This window comes from Clavelina lepadiformis, chromosome 3 (genome assembly GCF_947623445.1).
Source record: "Clavelina lepadiformis chromosome 3, kaClaLepa1.1, whole genome shotgun sequence".
NCBI classification, from domain to species: domain Eukaryota; kingdom Metazoa; phylum Chordata; class Ascidiacea; order Aplousobranchia; family Clavelinidae; genus Clavelina; species Clavelina lepadiformis.
The window spans coordinates 8,610,730-8,637,219 of record NC_135242.1 but is presented as its reverse complement, the minus strand read 5'-3'; the positions used below and the strand labels follow the sequence as shown (position 1 = coordinate 8,637,219).

The window sequence follows — 26,490 nt, the reverse complement described above, 5'->3', positions numbered from 1 at the left end:
ATGTTCTATCTGGTACTAGTATCTAGTACCGGTATCTAGTTGTTTTTTTTTCAAAGCAAAGACCGTAATGGCATAATATCATTTACAATTCCAAAATAAAACTGTACTGCGAAATCTGTTTGAAAAGCTGCTCTGTGGCCCAAGGATCTTCGTACCCCTTGATGTTCAATCTCATACCCCCAAGGGGTACGAGTACCCCCAGTTGGGAACCCCTGGTCTAATACATGTTTTTTATGTTCAATGGTTACCTAGAGTTATTATGCCACCTTGGGAGGAAATATCCTAGTAGTAGTTTATGGAACCAACAGTCAACTAAAAAAGTCCAGCTGTTGAAAGCAATAAACAGATCGCGTTTTACAGTCAGTAATAATACCCAAATATCATATTCACGTAGTAAAAACTGACACTTTTGTTCAATGATCAAATCAAATAATTTTAATCAATAAAACAAGTCCAGGACACTATTATGAAGAGCAGTATGATTACATTAAAACAGAAAATCAATATGTTTCAAACATGACACTACTCTGATTAGGTATTGATTAATATTATTATTATTGTAGCATGTTAACTACTCTGTTACATGTTTCACTCTACATAGAAAAGAAATTCTCTTTTAAGAATTTTGTCATTCTTGATGCACTTTGGTTGCTGTTACGTCTGTCTTTGATCCTGCTTCCATCTTTGTTACCTTTGCATCAATCTCTCTGCAAGAAATAGATAAAATTGCGTTCAGACTTCATTTCCAGTCTAAATGTCATAAACAGTAGTTTTTAAAATAATGGATTTTTTCTATGAACAATGGTACATACCTGAACTGCCATGTCCAGTTTTTGTTGTAAAGGAATGGTCTCAAGTCAAATCGGTTATCATCTGGGCTGTAATTTTCAGCGTGCATTGCTGGAGTTAAAGTTGTCATTTTGTGACGGTTTATGCCATGTGACACAAAGAAATGCTTCACTTTTTGTGCAACCTAAACAATAAGACACAAAAGCTACATGAAAGTGTTTTTAAGACTCTTCAAAATTGAGCTTTGCATCAAAACCATCCATGCATATATAAAGATGAATAAGTGAATCAATGCCTATGGATGACAATACACCATTTCTTGAGTCACAAGCCCACAAATATCATGCATTAAATCTAAGTGTTATAAACGTTTGCAGACATAATTAAAAAGTTGCCCACTGACCATGGAGGGGGAACATGTTTCTCTCCAAAGAGTCACCAGTTTAATAAACATACTGTATGGACCACACATAGATATCTTTCTCAACTTTCCAAATGTTGATAATTCTTGATATGTCATGCCCATGTCGTGTTCATCAGTCTGAGTAACCTCACCTTGTATAAAATGTTAATTGGATCATACAAAGTTACTGCATATTACATGATAGGCCAAATGGTAAATTTAATTGGCTATAAATATACCTTCCGTAAGCGGTTCTAATTCAGCAGTTGGTGGAGCTTCTACTATTTCCTTTAAAGCCTCAATTTTATATGTGTTCCTTACATAGTAAATAAATGACCTCAAGTCTGTCTTGCTTATTCCTCCTATGGGGTTAATATCAGCACTTGAGCAATCATACCTACAAAGTATGAGGGTAAAAAATAGCTATGATATATGACTGACAAGCCAAGCATACTTTTTTGTATAATGAAGCGTTAATTAAATGCCTGTAGCATTTTGTTTAGCCCCTGCGCTTATAACTAAATAGTTATAAGAAAGCCATAGTCATGTTAAGTTGTCTTACATACAGTAAAATCTGCAGTTCTAGTTTTTAAGCATAATATAATTACTTAGTGTAGTATCCACGCAGAGCCTCATCAACATTGGATGTTCCAAGAACCAATAAACTTCCAGGTTTTCCTTTAACCCACTGCATTAACTGAGCAAACACATAGGCCAATACCATGCTGGATATAAAAGAACAGTAATAAATGACAGATTTGCAAACTACTTTAAGCAATTTACATACAATTAGAAAAAAAATATTATACAGTAATTGAAGATGTGTATGAAGTTCTGACTACATTGCTTGCAAAACTAAACGCAAAAATTTTTTAAATTCAAACTTTACCGGATTCTAGCCTGGATATTCTGAAGTGCCAGATTTTCAGTCTGAGTACCACCTCTTGCTTTAAACTTGGGTATAAGCCCAGTGACTGTGGTAAATACTTTGATCACAGCATTAACAACACTTTCAATGTTGAGCTCAATGTGATTGGATCCAATGCGGTGAGCCAAGTCATTCGACCGTTTCCGAGTTTTTGCTGGAAAAAATCATTTTAAAATACATACATATATTTCAAATTATAATCGTAATATCATCATCAGCAATTTAGAATTGGAAAATAATTACTTGAAGAATTTTCACTTGCCATATAACAAGTTGTAAGAATATGGCTGCATAAATCTTCTGCAGAGGAAGGAGAATAACTATTACTACCCATCACACGGCGTACATCAGCCATTAATTGAGTATTTCCATCAGCTACTTCTTTGTGAATCTACAAGAAATAAATATTTGCACATAACATAAGCTTCACAAATAACAACCAATCAAAAGGAAAGTTATAGTATTCCTTGTAATAAATTAAAATTCCTTGAAAATAAGCATAACAGCAAACTGGATCAATACAAAAAGAGAATACCAATATTAGTATTCATACAACATAGTGTATTACATAATTGCTCAAATATAAATAGAATAAATTTTCTTTGATCTTACCATGTTGCACATGATGTAAACAATGCAAGCAACAGAGGAGCTGTCAACACCTCCACTAAGAGGGAGGAAGAAACCAGACTGGCCACTTCTTTTCAGATAATCCCACAGCCAACAAGCTGGTCCCATCCCAATTTCTTCTTCAGGGGAATAAAAGTGCCAGTTTACAACAGGAGTAAGAGGAAGTTCATAGTTGATAGGACTGTTCGTTGAACACAGAGTGAAATCATGAAGCAGGATGCGTGGATAATCATTTTCTTGAGCACTAATAATTGCTTGGCTGGACCGATTGCCTCTGAAAAATAATAACATGCAAAACATATTAAGTATGATACAAGTACAACAAAATAGCGATTTAAATGTGGGATTTTTTGAGATGATTTCCTGTTCCCTTTTGCATACCTGCGCATTAGAACATCATCAAGTTCAACGGTGGCAATTTCGACTTCAACATCTTTTATACTAAATTGTGGTCCTTGTACCACAATATCTCCATTTATGGCAATCATCGAACAACCATCATAATATACTCTGTTTCCATCACAACCCAGTTGATTTGCCCACATATAGACACCTCCAACGCGAGATGTTGCAGAAAGAACCATATCAACTCTAACCATATACATGCAAAATTATATGAGCAATAAAACAAATAATTTTCAATAACTTTATGAGTATTTTTTCTCATTATCAGTTTGTTATGTAGTACGTTCATATTGATGTGCATGATATAGCAACCTTTCATGAGCTTTACGGAGGTTGAAATGACTTCCACTAGAGTTTGTGAATATTTCAACACCAGCCAAAGACTGAGCAACATGAGTTGATCTTGCTGTCCACAATTCTTCACATATCTCACTTCCAATACATGTGTCCTTTGTAGAAATGATTGCATCCCCAATTGGAACTGTACTTTGACCTGATATTGAAAATTTTTAATCCCATTAAAACATGAATGGTCTGTTTAAACAAGCTGTTTATTCAGTTTGTCCTGATTTAAAATACGGACCATATTTAGGTGTATACTTAGGAATTACCTGTTATTTCTTGAATAAAATGAGGTAACACAAAATCTTCAGTTTGCTTTTGTTTAAACCATGGTGCAAACCAACGAAGCTCTCTAAAATTTCCCTAAAACATCTGTTTTTTATGCGGTTAAACTACATCTTGGCATGCTATCTTTACTGTAAAGTTTGGAATTGTTTGTAAGATGGACACTGGCAATTTTATCTGCTTTAACTGCATAAATTAGTCTCTAAATATAATGAAAATAAGTGACAGTGAGTAAATCAATCTTTTTTTACTGTTGGGGGTTAAAGAAAAAAATTTAAAATCCTGGTATATTTGCAGGCAACAGAATCAGACTATAATATACATGTACACAGATACCATACATACATCATTGCAGCATGTAAGTTTTGGTCGAACGAGAATAATTTTTTTATGAAGATAGATTATGCGACAATTGAAGCGGATACTTCTGTGCATAACAGGCATGCCAACGTCACAAATCATAGTTTTACTTTCTTTCATTTGAAGAAGCTTAGCCAACACCTACATGAAGATATTCAACTATTATATAAAATTGCATTTTAGAAAATAGATTTCAGAGGCATTGTTGTTGGTACTGATACCAAATACTGATAAATTAGTCATATAATTACAGTATTAACAACTTGCTAACCTGCCAGGAATGCAGTAGAGTGTCACTTTCATAATAGTGGTCCTCGGAACCATATCCAGTAATTTCAAGTTCAGAACCAAGCCGATATGCTGCTCCATTAGCATGAGCTAATTTTATACTTTTAACAATTCTTTCATAATTGCCTTCAAAATCAATTGCCCATTGGTTCAGAGAGCAAACTGCTAATTTAGCCTTTCGACCCATCCTGCACACCTATAACGTTCGTTAGTTTTGCAGAGTCAATAGAAAAAGTGTTTGAGTTATACAGCTATGCGTTAGGAACACCCTTTTCCAAAAATTTGTCAAACATAGGCCGCAGTATTTTATTCCCAAATCGCTAGCCCTAACGCCAATGAATATCTTCACAGTGATAATTTCCCCCTAAATAGATCACGCAGCCCGTGGCCGTGGTTAAAGATAAGCGGTTAGGTTAGCAGAAAGGCAATGCAAAAGTGTATTTTAGCTATTTGAGGTTTTATTGGAGATATATTTAGATTAGATCAGATCATTAGAAGGTAGATTTAGGTTAGGGTTAGATTAGTTTGTTAAAACATCTAAGTTAGGATAACAAGAAACTGAACAATAACTTTGAACGCATGCTTTTTTCTGGTGAAATAGTGGCAGCCCAAAATAAATACCGATAGGCGATCATAAGTAATTGATTAGGACGAAAAAAGTATTTTTACCTTCGGGTAATACCCTTTTCAGAAAAATTAAAAAAGGTAAATCAGTAGGGTAAGGTTTTTTGTTTTTGTACTTTTGTTGTTACGCCCTAATAATGTACGCAGATTTCCGCCACTGATTAAGCCTACTTTACAAGTTTGAATCCTGCCTTGGTCCTCATTCTCAGTATGGCGTCCAAATTGAACTTGACTATATAATGAGTTGTAAATGAATCATTATTATCGTTGACGTTGTCGTGAGCGTCTTGCTGATGGATAACTTATAACTATAACTGTAATACTGATACTAGCACCAATAGTTTTAACAGGAATAAGGAATTTTGACTTTCATAATCATACTTGATACTTAGACATGTGTTGGGCATTTCAAAAACATGCAACTTTGCATTTTTGCTCAATTACTGTATTGTATTGTGTTCGTAGGACACACAGCATAAGAATTTTTGTTTGTCTTGAAAGCAACCCTTACATACCGTATTGTTTACAATTTATTGCTTGTTTGCAAAAAGCGAATGATAAAAAATGCATTTCTTACAATAGAAAAACAGGGTACAAAATTAAGCTACGGTAATGCCAATTACTGCTGAGCTTGCTTATTTTTTCAACCATTTCGAAATTGAATTGAAACGTAACAATTCATTATGACGTAACTATAGCCAGGCCTTTCTGGAACGTTGCAAACATGTTTGAATGTATCAAAAAGAAGAGGTTAGGTTTTTGCCATTTACCATTGTACTATGAAAGGACATTGTTGCAGTGATTGTGACTGAAGAAGAAATTTCATCATGAGTGAAATTCTTGCTAATGCTTCAAAAGGTATTGTACAAGTTTGATTAAATTTAGGTTGGTTTAATTATGTTACTTAGCTATGTTTTTGTTGCGTGAACATGTTGGGGTAAGTCTCCCATACGATGAGACATTTTCGACAAAAATGCTCTCAATGAAAAACGTGCAGAGAAATCATAAGTAGGCCTACCGAAGTACCGTACCCTGTAGAATCTATATTCTATAATCTATAATATTGATAGTGATGGTTTTAGATTGGGAGGGGAAGACGAGGCATGGCGCGACTTACGTTTGTGGGCCCCAAAATTACTCGAGAGTTAGGCTAGCAATCTATTCCAGGGGGCTACGGTGGTCATGCTCCCCCGAATAGAACAAAATTTTGAATTTACATAGTCTCAATGGATGACTCCTGTCCTGAAAAGTTGTGAATAGTTAACACTAATACTCGTATCCAATGTTTGTTCTTTTAGAGGACATATCCACAAACAGAGAGGGGCCCGAGGTGACCGCCTCGCTCACCTCACCCTAAAGCCAATGCTGCTAGATTCTGGTCTAGTGCTCGCTGACCCTTTATCAAGTCTAAATGCAGGGCCGTTAGGCGTTAGCAAGCGCTGTGCCCGATGCAACTGATGGCCATGATCCTTACCAATTTGCGCAAAGTAAAAACTAATTTGTTATTTTTGGTTTGGTGCTAAGCGGCGGGGTTTAACGCAGTTGCGTCGCTCGCATTTGCCTAAGGTCGGCCCTGTATAAATGCTATAGCCTACTGTGCTATATCCGTATCTACTATAGGTACGGTACATTTTTGTATGCCACAAATTTAGTGCCCTGCCGGTAAATCACATTAATAACATACCTGTTCCATAGTTTCGCGCAATTTTTTACTTTGGCACTCCAATCATGAAATATATGTTTAAAACATAGTTTTAATTAGTTTAGATTCATAGACGTCCTTGCTGTTATCATGTCTTTTTTGTGAGTTGTGACACCATTAGGGATGTGCTGTGAGGAAGATTGTTTTAAATAGTGAATAGTGTTTTGAAAAATAGTGTTTAAAAAACGATTGAAAAAGCAAAATCGTTAGGAAAACGACCTTCATTGTAAGTACTGCTAACTCTAGTTCAGCTTTGTCGGGAAACTAGATCATCATTTTTAAAAAAAGTCAGTAAATTTATAATTAATATTGTATTCGGTTTCGGCGTTTCGCCATTGTTGATATTCGTGTTCGCCCGAATCTTCCATGAAGGCGATATTCGGCGAATCTATTCGGGTTTGGGTTCGTATCGGCCCATCCCTAGACACCATTAGCTGTGGTGGGGACATCATCACAAACTTTTTATAAACGTCGCCGGGTAATAAAGAGGTACCAATTATGCGATGCTAATAAAATGAGACAAAATGCTGCGGAAGTAAATACATGTTCCATTTTACCGTCAGTTTGCTTCGTTTGAGATGACTAGTTAGTTAAATTAGAAAGAAAGGCAGCACGTACTCAAAGTGAGCCATACTTCATAATAGAAATCCTTTATGCATTATACTAGCGGACTACTACTCTGGCAAGAAATCTTCATGCGAATCAAGTCTTAAATGCCACCTCTGTCAAAAAATGCGTTTTGTAGTAAACATCCTCTGGACATCGTTCATACACACATTACTCGTGCTCATAAGTTAGGCATAGGCGGAACCCGATTGGTCATCGACAAATCTGAAATTCTTTTAAACTTAATTTGAATCAAAGTTTTCTTTTTAAAGAGTGCCAATGGATTTCTAGTTTATCCAGCTAAGGTTTTAAACTCCTACATATGAAAGAACTATTTCGTCGTGAGTATGTCGTGCAGACCGTTGTTAAAGTGAGGAGCAAGTTCAACAACAAGTTGGTCTTCAAATCAAATAGTAACTGTCAGTCACTATACTGGAAAAAGAGTTTGTACTAATATGCAGTTTTGAACTACAGGTCCAAGGTGATTTGGTGCACAATCTATAGGTACCGTAAAACGATTTCCTGCCAGCATGTTATTTAGTCGCAGTGAGTCGTGACAACTCGAAAAAAGCTGGAAAGGGTATTTAAAAATAGTATAGATCAGGCGAAGTAAAATGTTTTGTAGTAAAGGTCGTGTTGCGTTAAACACTAATATTAAATTATAATTATTAATTAGTGACATTGATTAAAAACGTTGACAATTTCGTCAGCCTGATGACTGACGAGACTTGCAGCGGTGAGCGTCACACTACAATCCATTCTTTTTGTAATGTTATGTTTTTACAGTTTCATAGTTGGTTGGTTGCTATCTATTTAACCGTGTGTGCCAAGCATGTTTGTATTAAATTCCATTTTAGTACTTTAAGTGAACAGTTCCTGTAAGTAAACTTGAACTCTTTTGCACGCGTTGGTATATTCTGCTTGTAGTTAGTAACAGCTATTCAGAAAGAAACCTACAAAGAGATATACGTTTTTATGCAAACACTTTCACCAATGCAAAACGATATTAAAAGCAGTTTTACGTGTTGAACTCTTGCAGCATGACCTCAGCACGCACGATTTTCATTAAGTGACATGCTGCGTGTGTGCTCTTGTTTGATCAGTTTTGTCTGTTACGTAAATCTGAGTTTTGCGATTGTTTTTTGTGCGTACATTATGTTTCAGCATGTCGTTGTTTTCCAAAATTCCATAATGGTTTAGGAACAGACGAACAGTAACGAAAGCTTTACGTATTTTGCAATATCAAATAACCAGTGTAATGTACAATAAACATGTAAGCGTTTAAAAGCAAGTTATACCAGTGCATTATACAAGGGAGTTATTGTTTCGCTTTTATAGCTGGTTAATTCCATGATAATATTGCAAAGTAGTAAAAATTGAATCAACAAAACTGACAAATAAATTTATGTTTATATTACAGTATACACCTCTACCTTTCTGAAGAAAACATTCTGTAATGTTATACTTTTTGTATTTTTTATTTAAAAGCATCTGTGTATCTGGTATGAAGTCTTCATATAAAAATGTAAATTTCACCTCTTCTTATAACATACATTTTTTTCTAGTTCTTAGTACATAGGACAATTATTACTCACATATTATGGAAGTAAGTGTTTGCAAAAAACATCCGCTTTGTTCTACTCACCTTTCCCTGGATTCAAATTTAAGTTTAAAAAAAGACAAAAGCATTTGTCCCGTCAGTCACAAAAATAGCACATATAGTTTGATAAAAATGCATTACTGATATTATTGTTTTTCTTTTCACATACCTATCTTCTACATTAAGCAGGACATTCTCACAACTAAAAACTTTTGGCATATACAGTATGTCTTAACTTTAAATTTGCAGGTGAACTAAAATTGAACGTAAAATTGTCCCGTCATTCACGTGACTGACAGGACAATTTTAAGTCTGAACAAACATGATTAAATTAACCAAAATTACTTTTCTGCGCTTGGACAAACCATTTGTTACATAACAATGGTAATTCGTGATTTTAAATTGTCAGTCAAACAAAGGATATGTATTTAAATATAAAACCTGTTTAAAAAAGAGAGTGACGGAAAAGGTACTTGCAGGAAATGTTGATATAAACAGTTCAGAAGAGTTTTCTCAAGTTGTCCAGGAGGTATGTTCAAGTATAAATGTATTATTTGTTTCAGAGAAAGAAATAAAATCTCAAATCCCAAAACTGGACAAAATGTGGCACCCAAAGGGTATTGAAATTGAAAGAATCCCCAATATCGGGGATGCACACGTTTTTGGATCGATTAAGCCATACGAATTTAGATGTTCCATGCATTCGCTTGTGAATAATTAACAAATGGACTGTTTTTCATTTATTGCGTCAAAGTAAGTGTTAGTTCAGCCAAAAGGAGAAAATGATAGGAATTTTGCAATTGGATCTGGGTTAAAGTGAAATACTTAGCAGAAGACTTTATGGGCTTGTAATAAATAAAATAGCTGCTGAAAATATAAAATACAATACCTAAAAAAATCAGATAGTTCGTTTTTAATTTATAAACTAGAACTGGATCATGACACTGTACGGTACATCAAAGATAACATTCTTTGTCAGCTGAAAGATGTACCAATTCTGATAAATAGCCGGGGCATTTATAAAATATTTTAGAACATTTAAAAATCAAATATATTGTTATTTTAATTTTATATTGAAGTTTTCTAGATTTCAGTTGTTTACGTTGTTGTTTTTTTATTATTTACGTTTACTAATTTAGATACATTTCTTCAAACGTTGCAGGGTATATACAATTTATTTGTAAGTCAATTTGCAATTTAAAATGATTTTATGAACCACAATATTAATTTTATACAGTGCTATAGAAGTTTATTGTCATGTTTTTACAGCTTACTATTTTGTTAGTTGTTTGAATTTTCAATTAGTATTTTCAATACTTTACTGCATGCCATGCAAAATTCATTGTCAGAAATTTGTCATCAGTTACACTCTCTCAAAAATGCATGTTAATTTCTGTCCCGTCAGTCACGCTAACATAAGTTGGTTTTCAAAACTTTAACCATATTCTTTTACAAGAATTTATGATGCCATTTGATAACATGCAACTACCATTAACTGAAAACACATTCCTTTTTTTCAATCTTACATAAAACTGATAATAATGCATTTATAATTTTAAAAATTCCATCTTTTGTCCTGTCAGTCACGCTGAAATTGACCAGCTGTTAGATAACTTTTCCAGAAGCTTACCTTGCTTTTTCTTTTCTGTTAGATAAAAGTTTGAATAAAAAAGTATCTACTACTTCACGTTCGAAAGTGGAAGTTAGTGTGGAAACTAAGAAAAAGTCATACACCGACGCGAATGCTGTTCCTGCGCCAACCAAAAAATCGAATCGTCTTGCCCAGAAAAACATCCGTAAGACATCCTGTTCAAATGCAAGTAAAGTCAATCAACAAAAAGTCTGTAAGCCGGTATGTTAACCTTTGGTTTATATAGCGTATCTGTTTCTTTCAAATTTATCTACTCTAGAAATAAATAGGCCTACCTTAGCGTAACCAACAAAGCAGCTCTTATCTAAAGAATGATCGGAAAAAACTTTAAAAAGCTAAATGTTTGTTTAAGTAAGGGTTTCATCAACACGACTACTGTATATTGAATTTCGTGTTTTTGTTAACGGCGAGAGGGTGTGGTTATATAACGGTACTTTTGCGCTTCTTTACTTGGGCTGAATTAGTTGACACGCTTTTAATCGTTGAGTTCATTATATTTTACAATGAGACAATAATGTATACCTGTATAGTGTTTCCGAACAGTTGGCAATGAATCCGGACCGATTATAAATAATTATTTATTCGGTTAAGCTATCGCTTATTGGTAGGCCTAGGTTGAGCGTACGCCGTTCACACGTCACGTTTGCGATCTGTTTACTGCGGATGTGGACCACTCCTTGTTTTCTGTAAAACCATGAATGAAGGTAAAATAATTGTCGTTAGTCTAGTATGGAACAATGCGGGATGGAGTGCCGCAAAGCGTTTGAAGATTTAGCCGTTGTTTTCCAGTGTTTTATATTAATCAGGCGAAACTGTTGTATGTTATAGCCTGAAGCGTTCAGTGAAAGATGTGTTTGAATAAATATGCATAAAAAGTTTTGTTCAATTTGATATGAGCGATGCGATGTTGATTATCCTTATTTTAAAACTTTTTAGGAAGAGTCTGGTAAACAGCATGCCAGTACGCGGACTGGAAGCGGAATTTCAGCGAAGCGATTGCATAAAATCTGTAATCCAGTCGTTGCTGCGCCTTCGTCGAACGTTGTATCAAATCCTGCGGAGCTTGATATCACGAGAAACCGTCACAGAACAACTGAAAAGAACGATGTTTGTTTAAACAGGAACGACGGTGATAGCTTAAAAGGTAAGACTTTTATAACTATGGTGGAGCCCAGTAGCCTATAAAATTCATGTCCACCTTATTATATGCTGGATTTAGTGCATTGCGCATTCGTTTTCAAGAGGTTTGATGTATTCGCCAACTGCCAGATACTAGATTAGGCCTACATCTAACCAAACGGAAAACTGTTTTGATCACCGATACATGTATGGGATTGTCGCGCTTTGTTCTTATTATGACATTTGTTGAAAACTGTTTACTTGACAAATAATGATAGTCGAAACCTATGACACAGCCCATCCTAGTACATAATAAAGTCGTTTCACAGCATGGATCGTTTAGCTTTTCAGGAAATCGCTGGATGTAAACCGTTTATTAGAGATCGCACAATACACAGGCCTTGAAGAACGTGGCATATGTTATACTGGTTCCTTATAACTAGCGAATGTTTCGTATGCAAGAATGCTTTTTTTAAATATATGTATACAATATACATATACTTTGAATCATAAATCTACATTCTACAGTCACAAAATTGGCTAATTTGCAAGCCAAATGGCTAACATGTTGTAATTCTTGTATTTTAGTTGATCGGTAAGTGTTTATTGTTATTATAATGTACAGATGCTAATCAACGTTGTATAATATGTCAAAGATCACTTCTACTTGAGTAAATACTAAAGTGACTTTGAAATCGAGGAAGTTCCTCTACGCTGATAGGGGTTTGTTTTTTCATAAATGCCTATTTTGCGTCATTTTGTGGGGAAATTCAGTTTCTTATGTGCGAATCAGAGTGAAATATTTCATACGAACGGAGTATTTGTTAATAGTTTTTGTGCATAAAGTATCTTAAACCGAATTAAACTACCCGCTACTTTACAATTTTGAACAAACTGAATTTGTAACAACCCTGGTTAGGTATCGGTATGTTGCATCTATACTCTATAGCACTTGTACGGCGTTTGTTTATTTGTGCGTTGAGTTCAGGTTACACCTGCATATCTTTCATCAGTATTCAAACAACTGTTTGCGCTGTTTCAAAACCGTTCCTCATAGACTACAACTCCTGTTGCAATTTTTCGTTGTGTGAAAATGGCAATTGCGCCAAATTAAAGAAGTCCTGTACTTAGGAAGTACCGCAAATCTGTGGGTTGGAAGACGGCCAAAACCGAAAACCTTATTGGCACGTATGTCGATTAAACTGTTTTCTGTCAAACTGCAATGGCAAATTTTGTTTTGAATTGACTGGTCAATTTACTAAACAATGCCTTTATTCATTCCTTTCATACATAAGAAGTAAAAAACGATTTTTACTGAATTTGTAAACGTTTTAATTCTAAAATATAAACGTTATTAGTTTCTGGAAAAATCTTTATTAGGAGGAACTCAACTGCCAGATCAACAATGATCAGCTGTTAAAACCAAACGCGCGTATTGTGCTTAACTTGCTATGGTGTGACAAAAAACGCAAAAAATTTATATCATTTTGCAAAATAATTCAAACATATATTCTTAGACCGTGTAGCCTTATACTTTGGTCATTGCATAGTTTGACTCCTATTCAAGTTTACTTTGCACCGGTGTTGCATTCTAATCTACACCACTGTCCGTGAATGAGGACATTTGACCAGCTATATAAAATAATTCCAATCTGGAGCAAATTTTATCATGATTTGGTTAGTTTAACCAAATTTTTTTGTAAAGTGAAGCAGCTGCCATAATATTCTTGTTTTACCATCGCATTGTAAATTCAGTTTAGAAATGGACCGGGTAAGTAAAAGTTTATGCGGGTGAGTAATAGTTTATGCGGGTAGCCTAAGTAAATCTTAAGATCTTACTTCTCCGAGCAAGTAAGAAAATGTTTTTTTTCTGCCGTACGGCACTAGTCATTATTGATGATTTGGATCAATTTGTTTTTATGGTAGATGGAGAAATGCAAGATTTTTCACCATGTCCAAACGAAGTACCAAATGTTATTGTTGTCGAAGAAGACCCACCTGCTACCGTAGCTCCCACGGTATATTTTTAGTTTATTTAATTATAACGTTTTATTTTGGCTGTCATTATTACACCGGAAAACGTCGTGCGTTCAAAGCTCTTTTTCGCAGTTAGTTGTTAAACTAACGTTAATGTTATAACATAGTAACCTAAACTTAACCTATGACTACTTTCCAGCCTAAATCTACTGTAATTCCAATTAAACCTTAAATAACTAAAATCAACTTTTTGCATACCAGTTCTCCTAACCCAGGGGTGTCCAACCCGTGGGAAGGTTCCGAATGGCCCGCTTACATTCCGAGAAATTGGCATTTTTTGTTTGTTTACTAATTTCTGACAGCCATATGGAAAACTCGCTTCGCATTGCTACATCGTCCATCTCACCAAATATTGCCAAACTTGACATTGAAATGTCGACGTGTAGTAGAAACTTTGTTGACTTTACTATATCTTGGTATGTTTATTGTTCTTATAATAATTGCAAAAGAGGATAATACGTGTTTCTGAGATTAGAATTTTGGTGTGAGGTTTTTAATTAGAAATTAGCAGTAAACACTCAAGTGGCCCGCGCAATCATTCGTAAATCGCATATGGCCCTTTGGCCAAAAAGGTTGGACACCCCTAACCTAACCGCCTATTTTAAAATATGGGCTGCGTGACCTACTTTCTGTAAAATAGTCACTCTCTTTTATTTTTGCCATTTGTTTATTACCGCTGCCTTGTTGAATACGCTGTTGCGCTTTTCATTCACACATTTCAGCCGCACATATATGGAGTACATACATTCATATATGGAGTCGGAATGAGTGTGTGAATCTGTGACATTAAAATATAATGAATACGAATTTTATCTGCATTGGAATTGCACGAATTAGATGCACAATTAACAGCACGACATTGCATTGTGCGGTTTTGAACTTTCGCACCAAATTTGTAATTTCATTTTGGTAGCGCTTTGCAAACATCGTGACTCATGGGTGATAAATAAATGACCGTATTTTCGTATTGGCATTTAGCAAGTCACTGTAATAAAGGAGGATGGTGGTGAGGAAGCAGCTGTGGTAATCGAACCATCCATGCTCGAAGATGTTAGCTGCCCAACAAGTAAGTCCAATTATGGCAAAATGTTAACGACAAAACTGAATTAATTAATACCTAGTAAGTGTTGCCAATTCGCTGATGGCTTTGGTGTTCTAACGTGTCTCAGTTAGACAGTTACAATAAATCATGTAGCGTGAGAATTAGTAAGGTTGACATTTTAGCCGTGAGAAATTAAATTTCGCGTAATTTTAATTACAGACGATATGGCTGCGCTTCAAAGACAACAGCAGCAGGATGATATTGTCGCAGCAAGGTAGCCTTTAAAGATTTAGGCTTGTACAGTTCTGATAAAATAACGCATGTGTTAAGGTTATCTAGAGTTCAGTCATCAGCTGGGTATTCAGTAACTGAGACAACGCTTTCGACCTTTTTTCAGTTATAACTTGGCTGGCGCGAGTAACACACATTGCGCCTCGGCTAGTTCAGATAGTAATCAGTGCAGTGCAGAAACCGCAGGTGATTAATTTAATTAACTGAGAACAAGCCTATTTGAGATTTTGCTGTTTTGTTTTAGTTTATGTGTTAAGCAGAACAAAAAGATCCCCCTAAAGCGCTAGTACATACAGCATTATAGTGAAATGTACTGGCCCTTTCTCTTAGGCTGTAGGCAAACTGTATTGGAAGTTGAGGCTAGCGAAGACGAACAGGATGTCGATGTAGTTGTCGCTGATTCGAATAAACAATACACACAGATGAGCGGGGTATCAGCTTTGCAGCATACGTTAGCCGGCGATGTACAAGCTGAACAGGTTAGAATGTACAGAACATAAAATATAGACTCTAAGTGAACCAAACCCTGATACCAGGAGATTTCATATTAGAATCAAGGCTATGTTGAGTACGGTCCACAGTCCATGTTTCAGCAGCAACAACAGATGAATACGGGGTGGTACGCAAATGATCAGTCAGTTATGAATTCTTCTTTGATCTCTGGTGAGCTGACAAACTTACTCGTTGCACTTGCAACATAGAGAATTCAGGAGTAGGCCGGATAATAACCGCGCATGGAACTATGTGCTTTCAATGTAAACTATTATTTTAGGAAATAACCACATGCCCTATCCACAAGGTGGTATGCCACAAACTTCCAATTCTCACGGGCTCAGATACGCGCAATATGGCTTGGACCCCGTAAATCCCTATCAGAACAATATGCAACCACCCACTTTTGGGTAACTACCAGCGAAGTTTTAAAAGTTGTTACAATTTGGCGGTATAGTTGTGTATTATATTACGTTACGTTCTCAGCAGATCTACCCAAGACCCGTTTGCCTCTCAGTACGCTCTTGGACCCAACAACCAATACTACAGGACAATGGTAAATATCCTTTATATTTACAGTTGTAAAAAGTTGTATGCACTCATTTTTATGGCTAACTTAAGTTTTGGCGCAAATGTTCTTGTAAAAGTATTTTACAGAGTTGGCTACTTTTTTAAGACATGAAATATTTTTAAAACCATAATGGCCGTTTTCAGCTAAGAAAAACAGAATTAGAGTTTACTTTAAATTTTATACAAAGCAAGTAATTTTATACATGTTGAATTTAAAACACAACAAACTTTTGACTGTGCATGTTACAAAGGAGTTTATCACTTTGAGTTGGCCCTATACTAGGCTGCTACTATAGACTTTCTTTACTGTCCAGAAAAAGTACAGTTTCTTATGAAAATGAGTGTATTTACTTATTGACAGATAAATGAAGTCCTAAAATTTGCAAAGACAAATAAATACTACATTAAAATTTTGTACCTTCAAAATTTCCATCTGATTTTTAGCAATCTTCTGATGGTATTAAGTATGACATCATTGATCCCGGTTCAAATCTTTTAATGGCTCCAGCGCCGGGGTCTATGCCCGGTTATCGTACTTCTCATACACCCGGCTACCGCGTACTGTCTCCTACATCTGTAGGACTTCAGGTAATTGTTTCACTACTCCGGTTTGAGTTTTTGTCTACCAACCTACAAAAATTCTGTTAGATTGACTTGTTATTTGTAGTCAAGAGTTTGTATTGATTACACAAGTTCTTTTTCTCAAAGATATTCTTGCTCTGCAACAAGTACAATAGGTATAGACGTAATGTCTTCCATTATTTTCCGTAACAGTTTTTAAAAGTCTGAAATTTGCGGATATATTTCATAATGATTGGATGAATTAGATGCAGTGAAGGTAAATTTTATTGGATGCAGGCAGGGCCGTCCTATCCCACGATGGTAGCAGGAGATTGTGATCGAACCTGGGAAGAAATAGATAGCGATGAAGAGAGAGAAACTAAACGTGAAAGAGCACTTAAGAGAAATAAAGTTAAGCGCCCTATGAATGCTTTCCTGGTTTGGGCTAGGCAGAAGAGAAGTCTGTATGCAAAAAAGAATCCAGGTGTGCCAAACTTGACTTTGCAACACTATCTTTCTAACAGGCGACTATGCCAATGCGAGATTGTTACTAGAATTATATTTCACAATGAAAGTTTTATTATTGCTAGTCGCTAGTTTCCTTGGGTACATCAATTTCGTTTTGTTGTTTTGTTTACCACTGAACAAATAACAAAAGATAACATTTTACTGAATTGGCCCTGTGCAGTTAACATTTGAGTGGCAGCTTTTAGGATTGTAAGAAAATAAGGAAACAAAATTTTTTTTGTTTGATATGACAGTTTATGTATAGTTAATTAGATATATTTGCAATTGCTTCTGTACTTCAGCGTTAACCAATGCCGAGATAAGCGTTCGCTTAGGCGAGAGGTGGCAGCAGCTAAAGCCGTCTGAAAAGCAACCCTATTTTGATCAGGCAGCGAAGATAAAAGCTGAGCACAAAAGAGAATATCCTGGTAATCGTCAAGTTATAAGTTGCCTCTTTAACTCTTATAAATCTTAAGAAGATTTCTATGCCTTTGTTCTTCACCCTATCGCTGATTATACAGTCTCTGAATTTTAGATTGGACTTACCAACCTCGTCCTAAACGACGTCACATCAATAACGGTTCCAGGGTGCTTTGGGCGATTACCGAAAATTCTCGCGGTGGCCATTCCTGCCACTACATAAATTGCTTACAGCCCCCTAGTGATGGAAGTTCGACTATATCCGGAAATCCGATACAGGGTGTGGTAGCGCTGCCGATTCAACACGCACAGGGAGCTGGACATCCGCACGCGATGTATGTCAATCAACCGTTGCCGCAAGGTTGGGAGATGTTATGATAGGTTGTGGTCATTGTTGGTCGTTTGTTGAAACTAAATTTGTAATTTGTAGGCTCCGTACGCGTTCCTGCTCACGTGGTTTCTTCAGGAATATCTCAGCGACAGCTTGGTGTGCCGGGTCACATGATCGTTAATCAGCAAGGTCAGCCTTTGCTTGTGGGAAGCGCTGTTCCAGCACAGCCCCAGGTAGTCTGTTTATTTTTCACGTTACGTAAGCTACAGTTTGTGGAAGGCATAGAATTTTCTTCGGTTGCAGTTACGTTTTTAAAAACTCTTTCTGCGGTTGTGTGAACTCAATGCATTTGCAGTTGATAGGCGGCCAAGCTATCATACCTCAGCAACAAAACTCCATGGTTCCACCACAAAGCTCTCAAACAATGCAATTACCGGAACCCAGCTTGCCATCATCAGATGCACCGAGCAAGTCTAGGACCGCTTCACAGAATCTAGCCTTGGCTGGCAGGTACACCCTATCTTTAAATTATTTCATTATGTAGAATTGTAGATAGTGCATGTCCTTATATCCATGCATTTTGTGTGCGCTGATATGTGTGAACTGTGTTTCTTCGATATACGTTTCTTACTCTGATGGCGATGCGAATTACTGTAGCGATACTGACGGATAATACTCAGGTGTAGCTTTTTATGGCTATAGCGATAGTTTTTTCATCTATTTTCATAAATAGGATGATGGCTGTCAATGCAAGTACGTCGCAGCCACCCGTTGCAAATGTGATTCCTGCGATGACCGGCAATGCCCAGCAGAAACTAAATAAAACAGCTGCTATAGATATGGCAGGTTGGCTGACATGCATCAAACGATCTGTGAAAAATACGTTAGGTGCTCACTATGGTCTAATGTTGATTTTTTCCTAGATGATGCAAGGCGGATTTTGGATTTAACCAATGTCAGCAAGCCGAGTGGAGATAAAATTCGGTAATGTATTTCTACCTAGTAGCGTATCGATTAAGATGTATTGCGGAACGGTTTCCGCTTCATCTGTTTCCGCTATCCAGCATTTGCTGCTTTTGTCTCTAGTCAAAGCTACGATGTTATACCGTTTTTTAACCTATTGATTGCTCAGCAACGTTGCATTTGACAGCTGAGATCTATATTTGGGGCGCCAATCAATATGGTTACTAGGATGTTTCATTTTTTCACCATTTTGGAATTTAAAAAAGCTTGGGGTCTCCCTAGGCCGTATTTTGGGCACAATGAAAGAATCTGAATTTTTTTTTATTTATGACGTCATTTTGAGGTTGCACCCCCTTGTTGAAGTTTCAGTGGGGGTGCATTTTTCTAATTTGGCGATATCTTGGTAACCGATTGAGCTAGAGCCATAATCAAGGTGTCAAAAGATGCAGAATGGCTGGTTTCCTATAACCACTCAATACATTTTAATTGCATTTTCGCTCTAGAAAAAAAGTTATTTGAGAAAAACCAAAATTTTGACATATTTTGCCTACAAGTCAACATGTCAGATCAACTGTTTGAGTAAAAGTTACCGTCATAAGCGAAAATATTACCCTGAGCAGTCTACTGAAAATTGTTCATCTTCTAGCTTATCTTCAAAGTATGTTATTGCGGATAAAATAAGAAAAAAGTCTGGAATCCAAAATTTCAACGTCATGTCAGATTCGGAATCAGATTCAGGAGATCATAAATCAGACCCAGATTTTGAAATCAAGAAAGTAATTGGTGGAAAATTCTATAAAAAAATTCATACGTTTTCAGTAAATCAGGAGATGTGCATGCTAGCTGACCGTCGTATGACTTCCATACGCCAGCACTCAGACCAACTGAGATCTTTGGCAGGTGAAAAAATCGCAGCATCTCCAACAACTGTTTTTCGCAGACGAGAGAAAGTACGAATGAAAGCATTAGAAAGATGCCAATTAGAGATAAAGTCGTGTAGTGCAATGCAACTGTGTTATGATGGTAGGGTGATTAACTCACTTGACCGGTATGTTTTTGTTGGTCAGTTGTTGGATGACCAGAATAAAAAATGTGAGAGAATTGTTGGTGTCAAAACCTTTCCCAAATGAACATCAGTTACAGGGGAAATACTTTCCTCCACAATTATTGATGAGGTATGCGGTGATACTCTAAAGAAGGTGTACTCAGTCATGGCGGACACTACAGCTGTTAACACAGGCAGGAAGTCAGGAGTAAATAAACGCTTAGCAGATTATTTTAGTTTGACCATTGGTCATGGGATTCATACCTTGGAATGTTTATTTCATGTCAATGAAATATATCTGTCCCATGTTATTCGTTTCATAGAAGGTGGAAAAAAAGGTCCCAGAGCACTTGAAGATGGTGCATTACTGAATATTATAAAAACAATACAGAAGCCCGTTCTAAACGATTTAATTCCATGTGACACTGTAACTATTCCGATTACAAAGATTGCAGCACTGCACATAAAAGAAAAAACGCAATGGTTTTCTGACAAAAAAAAGGAAAAAATGGTAGACAACAGTTTCCGCAGTGACGAATTGTGCTTGTTAGTGTTAGCTTCTCATTTGCTGATGAATGTTCCGGAAAATCTAAAAAACCTTTTAACATACAAACAGGAGAGCATAAGTCGCTCACGATGGATAACAACTGCCAGCGGCTACCTTCGTCTTCTGCTTTTCAACATTGGAAGTCAACAAATGTCCACAAATCAAAAAAGAAAATTAGAAAAAATTGTTTCATACATTGTTTCAGTCTATGTACCCTCTTTTGTAATGATACATTTGCATCCAAAAGCTTGTGATGGTCCTTTTCTTACTCTTTTCCAACGCAACCTTCTTCTTGCTTATAGAGAAATCCAGCCTGATGTTGCTGATATGGTAACGAAGTATTACTTGGATCATGCGGGACAATGGCTTGACCCCCAAAATGTGGCTTTAAGTGTTTATTCTGAGGTGCCACCTTACCCAATCGAGGCTGTTAAAGTATCCTCTTCCATGCCGCTATCCATCGATGTAAACAACTTGCTTATGAATCGTAATGCTGGCTTAAAACAATTTTTCACATTGAACAGCAAACAAGCTCCTTGCATTGCTTCAGATGATGTTGATCCAGAATTTTGGAAAGCCATTGAAAACAATAATAGGTGCAATGAAAGGAAAATTGGATGGTTGAAAAATATTCTGCAGGAGAAAATTCGTGAAAAGAAATCTACTTTGAGGCGTACTGATTTTCGTTTGCAAGCATACCTGTGCAATATGGATAAGAATTAGTGAAGACAGCAAATTTTTGGGTTAACATGAACTGTTGTTTGTTGTTAGTTTAAAGAATAAAAATAAATTTGAATAAAAAATACAATTTGTTATTTGGCTTATGGAACTGTTCTTACACGGTAGAGTAACGCTAAAGTAGAAATCAAAGTCGCAGTTTAACATGATCGTTTACTCGATCTTTCCAGAACTACCGATGTAGCAGTTATTTACACAAACTGCTGTAATTTTAAGTTTATCTTAGATATATGTTTGTATAGCTTACATATAAAATATTTTGCTTACTTTTCATGGCGAAGGCCAATCTAAAAGTTTACAATCACCACCAAGCAAAATAAAGGTTCGGTTGGGAACTACATTGTGATTTGCATACAAAATATGTCAAAATTTCGGTTTTTCTCAAATAACTTTTTTTCTAGAGCAAAAATACAGTTAAAATGTATTGAGTGGTTATGGGAAACCAGCTGTTCTGCATCTTTTGAGACCTTGATCATAGCTCTAGCTCAATAGGTTACCAAGATATCGCCAAATCACAAAAATGCACCCCCACCGAAACTTCAACAAGGGGGTGCAACCTCAAAATGACGTCATAAATAAAAAAAAATTCAGATTCTTTCATTGTGCCCAAAATACGGCCTAGGGAGACCCCAAGCTTTTTTAAATTCCAAAATGGTGAAAAAATGAAACATCCTAATGGTTACGTTGGTTATGTTTAGATAGACATGTTCATTTGTTTATACCCATAATTTTTGCGATCGCGTCAGAAACACAAGAGTAAATTTGTCCAATATAGTCGTATATATATCACGAACACGGTGGTCGCTTACGTTTCCACGCATGTAGTATTGTATTGTTTATGGTGAGAGCCCAGCTAACTAGATATCAAGATTTTGCAGAGCAGAAAATTTCGTAAAAGCCACACGTAAAAGACTCATCGAATCCGCGTGACTGTCATTTATTCGGAGTTGTAAACAAGCCTTATGTTTGTAGCTGGAAAACGAAAATACAAGCCCGAACTCCGCCCGAATCCGAAAATTTATTTGCAAGCTGAATTCGGCTCCAAAAGTTAAATTTAGGCTACGAAACGAATAAAAGTTATCTTTTAATGTCAACTCTTGACTGCCATCCTTTTCCAAGTTGCGCATTGCTACCTGCAGGAGGTTATTAGAAGTCTGCGCGCATGCACATTTCTGTACAGAAAGTAAAACTACGACGCTAATGTGACAGAGTGTGAGTATGATATCTGGCCCAAATATTTTTAACTCAAGCCCGAACCCGACCCGAAAAGCCCGGCCCGAGCTCCAACTCTGCGATTATTGAAGCTAGTTACTTATTTCTGTAGAATGCCAGAACTGAAGCTTCCGTCTGAGGTTTCGAAGCCAATTCTTGCTGGCTACAACGATTCAACATTGCCCAGCTTGCAAGAATTTCTGCAACCTGGAGTCGTTCGAAACGCCTCGGTCGTTTCTGAGGCTTCTGAAACAACCAGTGCCTTCAGCGCAAGCGGATCACAGTGAAAACCTCGGTTTTAGACGAACGATTCTTTCAACATTATCTTTTTTATCGTCGTTAGAGTTTTCTGTTCCTTTTGCTGATTTTGCTTTCCACTTGCGTGCGCTTTTTCGCGGTCCGTTTTTAATTTTTACGTTACTGCATATTATTTTGCACGCCAATTAAGCTCAAACTTTTATTTCAGCGCTAGCTTTGTTCAATGTTCGTTTCGTTGTAATTTGTTCCAAACCGTTTCGTTGCAGATGTTAGTATTAAAAGTCGTTGGATTCATTCATACTATAATTTCCCTCATAAGTTGCAGTATACGAAAGTTCCAATTTTCACTTTAAAAACTAGTTTGAATAGCGGAATAATAGTAAACGAAGCAAGATTACCTGTATTACAGGCCAAGATACTCAGAAGAATTGGCAGCAGTAGAGATTTCAGATGTATTATTTTTACTGTATGAGCCCTGTATATTGATTGCAGCGGTGGGCAGTACCGAAATAGTTTTACTTACGTAGATTTCTACTTAGTGAAGTAGGTTTGTTCGTGGGTACTTCTACTGTGACTTAGTAAATTTTAGTCCAAAGTAACATCACATCTGCACTAAGCGTTTATCTACAGTCTACAACTTGATTTCACGTAACAATGCTCTGACGGAAGACAAAAGTATGTCTGAAACTATTTAGCTTTATAAAAGTATGCATTTACCTACAGTTGTATTGCTTTTATCAAGCTCGTGGTAATGTGTGCTTTTCCAAACTCATACTCTAGATTGATAACTACTACTTATTTGAGTAGTTCTGAAAAGAAATACTTCTACTTGCAGTGGAGTAGATATTTTCGGGAATAACAATACATTTACTAAAGTAACTTATATGGTTACTTTGACCACCACTCATAAATTTCATTAGGACGACGGGCATATTCACAACGCTTGGCTCGAAGAAGAGAAAGAGCTTTCTTTTCCGAGTAAGGTTAATTCGCGATAGAGATTTGATCACGTCTATGCCACATAAATATAGCTGAATGGAAATCTGACCGACATGCCGCTAGTCGAAACGATCGAAGTCATATGACAATACTGGAATGCTGAAAAAACCCCAAAGATGAAGCCTAGAAGGTGCTTTACTGAGGAAACAGTTATGGACGAGATTAGAAATCGTGAGCAGCGTAGAATCACAAGTGGCATATCGCCGATATCGGTAAAATATTAACAAAAACAGATATTCACACATTGTGCACAAGAATGGCCGCAACAATATGAGTGGAATAGGCCTACATCTAAAAACACGTTGTGGAATACATCTAAATAAGCGTCTAAAAACACATCGAAGTACAATGCTATACTAAAACGTCTGTTGGCTTTGTAACTAATTTTGTGACATTTGCACCAAAGAAAAGATCGAGATTTTTTTGCTTTGATGCCGGATCGTAATCATAAATAACTGATATTGACTCGAGTCAGGTTAAGCCATTTGTCGAGTCAAATCTTTGAAAAAATTAACTCGAATCGGGTCAGTGATTCGAGTCATTACGATTCTGTACTTAAGCCTAACCATTGAGTCTGTACTTTTATTTTTCGTTAAATTTTAAATAAAGCAAGTAGGGAGCGGAATGCTATGAATAAAAATAGCAACAGCCCAATCTTATAAATAATTTTTGTTTAACTTATTATAGCCTATATAGCTATTGTATTGTTATTTGCAGTTCCTACTTTTATCTTGTACGGAATATATTTGGTAAGCAACGAGTTGACAATATTATGCTTCATGGCATATATCTACACTTCTTTTCTAAGCAGGTGAGCATATCACTATATTGGTGAGTTGAACACAAAGGTTTTGCAATTTATAAATTATTCAGATTTATTTGAGATCTATCGCAATATTTCAAACATTAACCATTGCCATGACAAAGCTATATCTGACCACTTGTAATTGTCAACTTATCTTTAGCCCAGTGGTAGGCTATAGGGCTATCAATTCTCTATCCCTATCATAAGTCTACATAAATCTTTTCCCCTGATTGAAACATCAACCGCCTTTACACTATAACAAACACCATCCGAACAGTATTTTTAAAGGTGCTTTTGGAGACAGAAACGGTTACTTACTTCCCCAAGGGTCTCCCAAAATTTTTCAAACTAATTCTGCAAGTAAAGCAGAAAATTAACTGTCTGTTTCTAAAATTTCTTAGTGGTTGTCAAAGTCAAACCTTAAAAACTCTTCTATCTGATTAAAAATAAATTTTAGCTGCATATACAGTAATCTGTGACAAAAATTGTATTATATTTTTATAAGTTGTTGTTATATATAGGCCTATGGTAATGTCTTTTGAAATGTCGATTGCAAAAATGTTTTTCTATTTAGGGCTTTGTTTTGCACGTTTTGGTTTACTGGGCGAAAGACCAGGAATTTCGAACATTTTTGGAATAACCTTTTCGAATAAAGAGACAAATACATTTATCTGGCTAATTATTATTTACAATTATAATTAATTATTAGTTAATGATCTAATTAGTTAATAATTATTAACTATGCATATCAACGAAATAATTTGCTCAACGACATCGTTTTTGATATGACAAAATTGGTCTGTTTGATTTTTGTTGGAAAATTGATTAGATAATAATTTGACGTGATTTGATTAAAACTTTTTAATAAAACTATATTTCTACCAAGGTACTCACCCACCAATCTTCCCAGACAGACTTATAAATAATGTTGACAGTGGGGTTCAAAGTCATTCGAGTATAACCATTTTTACTTTCGTGTAATAATTGGTGGATGAAAGACTCTTCACAAAAAGCTCACATTAATTTTAGTGAATGTACAGTAATAGAAAATATGACTTTTTTTAACAGGAAGTGAGTGATTTGAGAGGTAAAGCACAAAACTGTGAATAAGTAGGCCCAACTCAAGAAGTTTCGCGTCGCTTGTTTCGCTCGCGCTCAGTGCAAATCGGCGTTTAGAGTTTGATATTTTTACTGTATAGTTTAGCGGTTAACCTTTCATGATTTTTCAAGTTTTGTTTTTTGTTTCGATCTTAAGTTTGTAAATTGTAACCTGTAGGTTTTTCCTGAATCCGATGGCTATGTCCAAGCTTTTTGATTGGAAAAGTGAGGGGCAAGTCAAAAAACAAGACTTATATGAAAAAACACTACTTACTGAATATGGTGATTAAATTGATGGAATGGTTTGTGGTTTTGAAAAATAATTTTTGGTTAGATAATTAAAAGCAAAAGAAAATCGTAAAATTTGCCTTAGTAATGTCGTAGATCAAGGCTCGTGTGATGTCGTAAGTAATCACAGACAATATTCGCAAATTCATAAATTTAGCAATACTTACTGTATATCACATATGTATTCGATTCCCAGCTGCACTAGTGTTGTTATGGTTGTATCTGGTATGAACCTCTAACTTATTCTTTTTGCTGCTGTTTATTGGTTCAAATGAACCATTCTAAATTTGGGCAATAAGTTATAAACAAATGAAAAAGCAAATAGGCCTACGCCTTAAAAAATGGAAGTCAATCGGATTTGCACGAAAACAATCTCCGTTAACGGGACTCGAGGAGTGAGAAATCATCGCCGAATTTAAGTCGTGCAAATTAAGACTTTATTCACTCCGAAGATAATGATAGTGATTGGCCTACCTACCATACCATTGTGGGAAACCTTGGCATCATTTAATAAGCGAACGTTTACTTAACTGCAGGTCTAGGGCTTTAGGCGG

At 36.0% G+C, this 26,490-nt stretch overlaps 2 protein-coding genes across 6 annotated transcripts; one reads left to right on the top strand and one right to left on the bottom strand.

Moving 5' to 3' along the window:
• Positions 1-39: 39 nt before the first annotated feature.
• On the bottom strand, positions 40-5,025 carry LOC143449927 (glutamine-dependent NAD(+) synthetase-like). Its single transcript, XM_076950269.1, has 13 exons — positions 4,414-5,025; positions 4,128-4,283; positions 3,767-3,860; positions 3,468-3,648; positions 3,132-3,341; positions 2,733-3,024; positions 2,364-2,511; positions 2,082-2,274; positions 1,801-1,917; positions 1,432-1,589; positions 1,193-1,344; positions 813-973; positions 40-707 (listed from the first exon to the last, which is right to left on the bottom strand). Exons 1-13 carry the CDS (start codon positions 4,615-4,617, stop codon positions 629-631), a joined length of 2,145 nt encoding a protein of 714 aa, XP_076806384.1. The 5' UTR covers positions 4,618-5,025; the 3' UTR covers positions 40-628.
• A 767-nt stretch (positions 5,026-5,792) lies between these two features.
• On the top strand, positions 5,793-23,065 carry LOC143449537 (uncharacterized). Of its 5 annotated transcripts, none has more exons than XM_076949777.1 (20): positions 5,793-5,912; positions 10,615-10,814; positions 11,550-11,757; positions 13,659-13,750; positions 14,748-14,835; positions 15,031-15,085; positions 15,209-15,288; positions 15,433-15,581; positions 15,654-15,765; positions 15,875-16,004; positions 16,084-16,150; positions 16,609-16,752; positions 17,023-17,209; positions 17,535-17,660; positions 17,768-18,013; positions 18,083-18,219; positions 18,339-18,493; positions 18,717-18,829; positions 18,907-18,967; positions 22,601-23,065. In XM_076949777.1, exons 1-20 carry the CDS (start codon positions 5,882-5,884, stop codon positions 22,773-22,775), a joined length of 2,556 nt encoding a protein of 851 aa, XP_076805892.1. In that variant the 5' UTR covers positions 5,793-5,881; the 3' UTR covers positions 22,776-23,065. The 5 variants fall into 5 exon arrangements, with proteins under 5 accessions (XP_076805892.1, XP_076805890.1, XP_076805891.1 ...); XM_076949775.1 differs by having other exon boundaries at positions 16,081-16,150; XM_076949776.1 differs by having other exon boundaries at positions 16,081-16,150; positions 18,083-18,216; positions 22,601-23,064.
• The last annotated feature ends 3,425 nt before the right edge of the window (positions 23,066-26,490 follow it).

What these genes read in the sequence shown, in the direction of transcription:
- LOC143449537 (XM_076949775.1), top strand. Translation starts at nt 5,882, where the DNA reads ATGAGTGAAATTCTTGCTAATGCTTCAAAAG. An exon ending in GATGATATTGTCGCAGCAAG is followed by an intron (nt 15,086 to 15,208) that starts GTAGCCTTTAAA and finishes ACCTTTTTTCAG; the next exon opens with TTATAACTTGGCTGGCGCGA. An exon ending in GCGATGTACAAGCTGAACAG is followed by an intron (nt 15,582 to 15,653) that starts GTTAGAATGTAC and finishes ATTTCATATTAG; the next exon opens with AATCAAGGCTATGTTGAGTA.
- LOC143449927 (XM_076950269.1), bottom strand. Translation starts at nt 4,617, where the DNA reads ATGGGTCGAAAGGCTAAATTAGCAGTTTGCTCTCTGAACCAATGGGCA. An exon ending in AACTTACATGCTGCAATGAT is followed by an intron (nt 3,861 to 4,127) that starts GTATGTATGGTA and finishes CAGATGTTTTAG; the next exon opens with GGAAATTTTAGAGAGCTTCG. An exon ending in TTTACATCATGTGCAACATG is followed by an intron (nt 2,512 to 2,732) that starts GTAAGATCAAAG and finishes TATTTCTTGTAG; the next exon opens with ATTCACAAAGAAGTAGCTGA.